Consider the following 7,347-nt stretch of genomic DNA (forward strand, 5'->3'; position numbering starts at 1 on the left):
CCATATAGACGTATGTAGATATATCTATTGCGCAGCTAAAATGTGTACGAGTTATGGCCCTTCGTTTAATATAACATTTCATCCAATCAAAAGTCAGGGATTCCTCGGTGCGCGACCAGCAGGCGTGATTGACAACAAACCATACATAGTCTTGTGTGCGTGTGTTCATCGACAAACATGCCTCCAAAAAAGAAAAAGGGGAAGGGAAAAGGGAAGAAAAAGAAGAAGGATGGTAAAATGTTTCTTCTACTAACTTGATTCATGATAAACATTTCTCTTAATCCTCGCCTAGACCATATGAGACTAGGTCAAAGGGTGTAAGATCTTGGCGTCCTGGTATCAAATCCCAGCCTAGTTCGGTTCAGTTACAAGCACTTTTCCTCTCCCGTTACAGTGGTACTTGCTACCCACCCTTGTTTCGGGTAGATTTTATGCGGTAGGCAAGGGGATACCCGAACATGGTTGTAAGTAGCGTTGTTTTTAGGCACGAAGATTAGTTAAGGGAATAAACGAAGTATAAGTCAAAATATTGAATAGCAATAATTGTTCCTACACAACATAACCTACACTGATTGTTTATCAACAATGATTAGCCGTTAATTCTACATAGTCCTCAGTCAATAGTAGGACAGTGTTGGTAACTGTGACCAGGAAGCATGGTAAGCATTGTTAACTGGAATTCGCTACCATCATCCCTAGCACAGGAGCCAAACCTGAACTCTTTCAGGTCTGCCCTGGCTAGTTTCAACCTTCCATAAAGTGATTTCTGTTTTTATCTTATAGTACAAATTAACAAAAATAATTGTTTTTAACATTTTTAATGCCACCTCCCAGGATCAAGTGCACTCAAACCTTTGAGTCTGATCCTTGTAAAGGAAGAAGAAGTTGATAGGTTCTGCCTAGGTATCCAATGGTCGATCAGAATAAGAATCCAAGTTTTATCCAAATACATACATATATACTTGTTGAGACAGGAACAGTTTCTTCCTACATATTATGTTAGAGTAGAACTGCCTGGTGGTGGGTTGTCATATTGGTGGAAGGAACGGAGCCCTTCGTTTGAAACTTCCACTGTTTTACCAGCTTTAACATACTGTAACAGGAGAGGAAAAATGCACGGGGTTCGAACCCGGAACCCTCCAACATCCACTTTCCTCGCCTCCGAACCTCTAGACGGACGCTCTACTTATTGAGCTAACTGGTTGCTGATGATCGACCCAGTCCAGTTCCTCTCACTACCACTGTGTAGTCCATGCCAAAATGTTGTCATTACCTTACCGTTATTCCTGTCAGATATAGAACCCATTGAAGTAATGTAATAAAAACAAGTCTAATTTGATATGTATTTTTTTTTTACAGATGCCTCCTTAGAACTGGAAGACAAGTACAAAAAGACCATGACTGAAATAGAGGCGTTGAAAGATCATCTCGGTAAATATGATTACACTGTAAACTTGTTATCTTGCTGGTTGATACTGAAAATGTTACCACACTATAATCAGTGGGAAAATGTCTACAAGAAAATGTATTGTGATGGTTTTTATTGGTCAAAGGGTGGATAACTCTCATGGTCAAGATGACAAGTCTTGTAAATCATAATATATTTGTACAATTGATATAGTGTCCTGTCTAGCTAGAAAAAAATAGCTACTATAAAGGATTTAACATAGATGTACAATTCATACTCTCAATCAAGTTTGAGAAAGTTTTGTGGACTTGACGACATTTTTTGACATTTTTATGACCTAAAGTTTACAACAGAATAACTATTTATAAAACTAAGCTGACTGTGCTTTGATATCATATGCAGATAATTACTTAACGCTTATGTTATTGTAACTTTTAAATTCTATCACACGGGCGTCATTGTACCTGTTCGTTCCAGGACACAGTCTTCTCCCCTGCTGCTGACACAGGTTACCTTTCATGGCTCTTACTTTATTTCATAAAGATTTGTTGTACAGTACTTTTAAAGTGACACAGCAACAGCATTAACAACGAGTTTTTTTTTACTAGAGTCAATCTGCCCCTAATCGACAATTTGATATAACAGTGCCAACATCCTATCACAGCCCTAAAAAATTGTATATGGCAAAGAAAATGTACTCATGCACACAAAGTTGAAAATACACCAAATTCCATTATTAAAATGACTTCATAAACTATTCATATTTTAAAGCTTCCAAACATAAGATTTATAAATCATATGAAGATCAGTGGAACAAAACATATAATAAAGTATAGCTTAGTAAACTCGTATTAATCTTTCACAGCGATCCGCAAGGAGATAGCAAGGAAATCACAATCTATGGGTAACATGATGAAATCTCGAATGGCTGACGCACAGAAGGACATGGAGGAACATAAAGAGGACCAGAAGGCCATCAATTCAGGTATTACATCAACAGCAGACCTTCTCAATGTCCAGTGTTTATACACTCCTTCTTAATGAAGTAAAGACTCATTTTCAAAGTTTCTACATATTGATAAAAAAATAATTCATGGTGGTACACACTTATACAGCTAGGTAAACTGACACAAGTAGAATAATGCTGTTTAAAGACTGACACACTAAAAGGTTTTGTTGATCATTCAGTCACACATAAAACACTTTTATCATCGCTCGAGTCCCTGCCGCCCACCATTGCTTTTCAGTTATCACATTTGTCCTGATTGTTTTAGGATGACATTAATGTATAAATGCTGTTTTTATATACCAATAGGCCCATGCCTGTTAATAAGCCCATCCATATCTATGACAGTTTCGTGGAAATTACTGCAAACAAATGCACTTTCATTGTCATGTAATGTTATAAGTCAATTCTCTGTAATAAGAAAGTATGTGGTGGCCCCCTTGGCTTATTGTAGGATATATACATACTAGGGCTGCATCGATACACTGGCCCCCTTATCTTATTGTAGGATATATACATACAAGGGCTGCAACGATACACTGGCCCCCTTGGCTTATTGTAGGATATATCCATACTAGGGCTGCATCGATACACTGGCCCCCTTGGGTCATTGTAGGATATATACATACTAGGGCTGCATCGATACACTGGCCCCCTTGGCTTATTGTAGGATATATACATACTAGGGCTGCAACGATACACTGGCCCCTTGGCTTATTATAGGATATATACATAATAGGGCTGTAACGATACACTGGCCCCCATGGCTTATTGTAGGATATATACATACTAGGGCTGCAACGATACACATACCTCGATCATAATATGATGCCTATTGCGGTACATGCTTATACGTTTCATGATACAAATATCAGCTTAATATGGAAAGAGTGCAGGATTTTATCCAGTTTTGTCAGTTTTGACTGCACAGTGGACCACATCTTTATACCTATACTTACTTTTCTAATCAAAATTTCCAATCCTTGATTTTAAAGAGATTGAATTAAGTTAATGTTTTCCCATTAAAAATCAAACGTATTTCACAAGTCTCCCAGTCATTCATTATATTTGATTTTCAATGAGCATTTGATAATGCATCCTACTAACAAGTGTGTTTCTATGGTAACAGAAATGGCCCTAGCCTATAAAAGCATGCAGACCACACTCCAGCTGAAGGTCCACACACTCGACATGAAACTTATGCAGACAGAGGCCAAATTAAGTAAGTATTCAATTATCTTATCAATTTTTATAAACATTTCGTAAAAGGGACATTATGAATTTTTGAATTTCATTTTTATTGATGTGATCCAATGTCTGCAAGTGTTACGTTTAGCAAAGTTATGCATACCCCAGCTAATTTATTTATAAATGGTATTCACAAGCCCTGTCATAAGAGTATGGGTGTTGCACGGTATTGAGAAGCATGGTGAAATGAACCATGGTCAAATTACCATTATGGTACTATGAACTGCGGTTCATTTCACCATTATGGCAATATTTTCACCTAATGGTGAAATTAAACATTCAGGATACCGGAACATTTTTCTAATCAACTTTTATTCCTTTTTGTTTTCTTTAGCTTACACTAGTTCGTTGTCCAAAACATGTATATAAAAAGACAAAAAAACAAGTCTGGGGTAGGGTTTCACTTGACCCTAATTTCAAAATGAAGGGTTTTACTGTATTATTTTCTATTTTACCTTTTTAAAACTTTTTAAAACTATTTCTTTTGTCCTGTATATAAAAACAACAAAACCAAACTCTTGGGTAGACAAATTAAGGGTTAGGGGGAAGGGGGGGGGGGGGGCTTCCCACTATCATTATGGTTAAATAAAGAGTTTCAGCATATTTTCTTCTATTTGAATTATTTTCTTTTTAACATTTTTCAACCAATTCTTCTTAACTTTACAACAATCGTTGTACTTAAAAGAAAATTAGAAATCTTGGGAAGACAAATTTAGGGTAAGTAAGGAGGGTTTCACATTATCATTATGGTTAAATGAAGAGTTTCAGCCTATTTTTCTATTTCATACCTTTCTAAATTATTTCTGTTTTAGTTCACATCAATTTGTTGTTCTGTAAATGACAATAACAAAATGAAAGTTGGGGTAAACACATTAGGGTGGGGATAGGGACATTGGCTTCACTTTACCATACTAGTGAAATAGACGGTTTCAGTACATTTTTTGAAATTTTAATTTCTAACCAATTCTCCTTTCATTTACATCAATATGATGTACTCTGTTTGAAAATAAAGATATTAAGTCTGGGGTAGTCAAATTTAGGGTGGTGTATTTGGGTGGGGTTGGGGGGAGGGGAGGGAAGGCTTCACTTCACCTTGTCAATGGAAAAGTCCTGGCCTATCTGTGCTACAGGTACCTCTGAAGCGAAACGAATGTAAGGGGAGACAACTGTATATATGAAATACATTGGGACAGGGATCCTAATTGTTATATAAATATATATATTTATACAGATAAGCTGCTAAGCTTAAAATTTAACAAAGTATTCAACCAATAAGGACTGTCTGAACGTTTGTTAAAGGTGTAAAGTGGCAGTGTCATCTGGACAGACAAATCTCTTAGTTCACCTGTCTGATGGAACATATTGAAAATGATATATATTACAGTAATTTGGTTGTATTCACTGCAAATTGATGCATACACTAAATAAATCAGATTTATTATTGTAGTACATGAAGTTTTTAAAACCAAAGTAAATCGTCTTTGATTTTGCTTTGATCTATTGATTTCCTATACAACAATTACTATGATGTTAAACTACCAAGAGTTACGCCCCCTGGATAGTATATATATACACTCGGGGTCCAACAGTAGCAACTAAATGGTCCCCAAGGATCTTAATGGTCCCCAAGGATCTTAATGGTCCCCAAGGATCTTAATGGTCCCCAAGGATCTTAATGGTCCCCAAGGATCTTAATGCACCATGTATAATTTTGCATAATATTACAAGAAAATACAGTGCTGAAAAAATCAATTAAAAGTTCAAATGTTTATTAAATAAACAGAATTAATAGCATTTAAATCAATATCAAACTACAGTGTATAACAACATTGCTAAAGCCCTTTCTTCCTATTCATAGTGTCTCGTTCTGTGTTTACTTTTATTACAATACAATGGAAAGTTGGTTAGGTCTCTTTCATACATTTTAATTTTAAGCCTCTATTAGTTACTCTACAGTGTCACTGTACACATACATACCACCCATCCCCTAGATACTAAGTGCTGTTCAAAACTTTGCCTTTATTAATTCCATATTTTAAATGATTGGAACTCTTCTTTAGAAGTTTAAGAGTGAATGAATCTACATAAATCTAAATAAAATTACATTTTGTTGCTCAGTAAGTCAGTAGATGCTTGCTAAAAATTTAGATTACATTTTGATGTAACCAGTCACAGACTGTTTTAATTTTGTTACTGTGAAGATCATTTTGATGTAACCAGTCACAGACTGTATTAATTTTGTTGCTGTGAAGACCATTTTGATGTAACCAGTTACAGACTGTATTAATTTTGTTACTGTGAAGACCATTTTGATGTAACCAGTTACAGACTGTATTGATTTTGTTACTGTGAAGACCATTTTGCTGTAACCAGTCACAGACTGTATTAATTTTGTTACTGTGAAGACCATTTTGCTGTAACCAGTCACAGACTGTATTAATTTTGTTACTGTGAAGACGATTTTGATGTAACCAGTAACAGACTGTATTAATTTTGTTACTGTGAAGACCATTTTGATGTAACCAGTCACAGACTGTATTAATTTTGTTACTGTGAAGACCATTTTGATGTAACCAGTAACAGACTGTATTAATTTTGTTACTGAGAAGACCATTTTGATGTAACCAGTCATAGACTATTTGATACAGTGTGTATACACTCTCTATCTGTAGATGAAATGTACCTGGTCAAGTGATTTAGAAACATATGATTTCATCACATAAATTAGACTGGTAAACAATATTCTGTCTTTGCGTATTGCAGAGTTATCTTCTCTTGGGAGCAGGTATTGATTGTGAGAGTAACGTCATCAATTTTTGAGAAAATGACGTAATTTTCTCGCACAAACCAATGACGTAACAATCAATACCTGCTCCCAAGAGCAGATAACTCTGCAATACGCAAAGACGGATTATATCACTCGCTGATCAGTCATAGCTTGACAAAGGGGCCAGTCAGTCATGAAACGTTGCAGCACGTTTTATACGTACATTGTTTATATATAAAGTAAAACTTTGATATCACATATTTGCAAACTGATGAATCTTATTGAAGATATAGTTACAGACTATTCCTAAACATTTTGAACAATGGTGGATGGTAAAATTGCTGATATAATAGAGACTTTTCTTACATTACAGAGGAAACAGAGAAGAAGCTAAGAGAGACAGAGGATGAAAAGGAACGTATCACAAGGGAAAAAGACGAGGAGATAGAAAAGCTGAACCTCAATATACGAGTTATGGAGAAGGAATACATCAGGATTCTTGATGTGAGTTGAGTTTTATTACAAAAGTACAGTAAAGGGTATAGGCTACATCACTGTAAAAATACACCTTCTGTCCAAAGAGTTCCAACACTAGAAAACTACTTATTTTTTGATTGCGATCATTTTGATCTGGTTTTATTAATTAAAAATGATCATAAAAACATATTGACAAGTACACTTGTTAGGTTTGAAATGATTTGCACTTTTCAAATTATACCTGTATAGTGTAGTGGCTTTGATGTAATGCTACATAACTACTTGGCTGAGAGACAGACTTTTGACTTGGTGCAAAGTTATGGATATTTTTTAATCAATTTTATCTGGGATTAAATCTGGGGATTTTTAGGTCACCTGAGACAAAGTCTCAAGTGACCTATTGCGATCGCCTTTTGTCCGTCGTCATCCGTCGTCCGTCGT

General features: G+C 35.6%; 1 protein-coding gene across 1 annotated transcript in view; it reads left to right on the forward strand.

Moving 5' to 3' along the window:
- The first annotated feature begins 101 nt into the window (after positions 1-101).
- Positions 102-7,347, forward strand: part of LOC110464289 (coiled-coil domain-containing protein 153-like) — an 11,233-nt gene continuing 3,987 nt past the window's right edge. Inside the window, exons 1-5 of the mRNA XM_021519425.1 lie at positions 102-232; positions 1,360-1,431; positions 2,274-2,393; positions 3,544-3,636; positions 6,803-6,933. Of these exons, the coding sequence (XP_021375100.1) occupies positions 178-232; positions 1,360-1,431; positions 2,274-2,393; positions 3,544-3,636; positions 6,803-6,933 (471 nt within the window). The 5' untranslated portion in view covers positions 102-177. The remainder of the gene's footprint in view (positions 233-1,359; positions 1,432-2,273; positions 2,394-3,543; positions 3,637-6,802; positions 6,934-7,347) is intronic.

Source organism: Mizuhopecten yessoensis, unplaced genomic scaffold (assembly GCF_002113885.1).
Source record: "Mizuhopecten yessoensis strain PY_sf001 unplaced genomic scaffold, ASM211388v2 scaffold10979, whole genome shotgun sequence".
Lineage (NCBI taxonomy): Eukaryota > Metazoa > Mollusca > Bivalvia > Pectinida > Pectinidae > Mizuhopecten > Mizuhopecten yessoensis.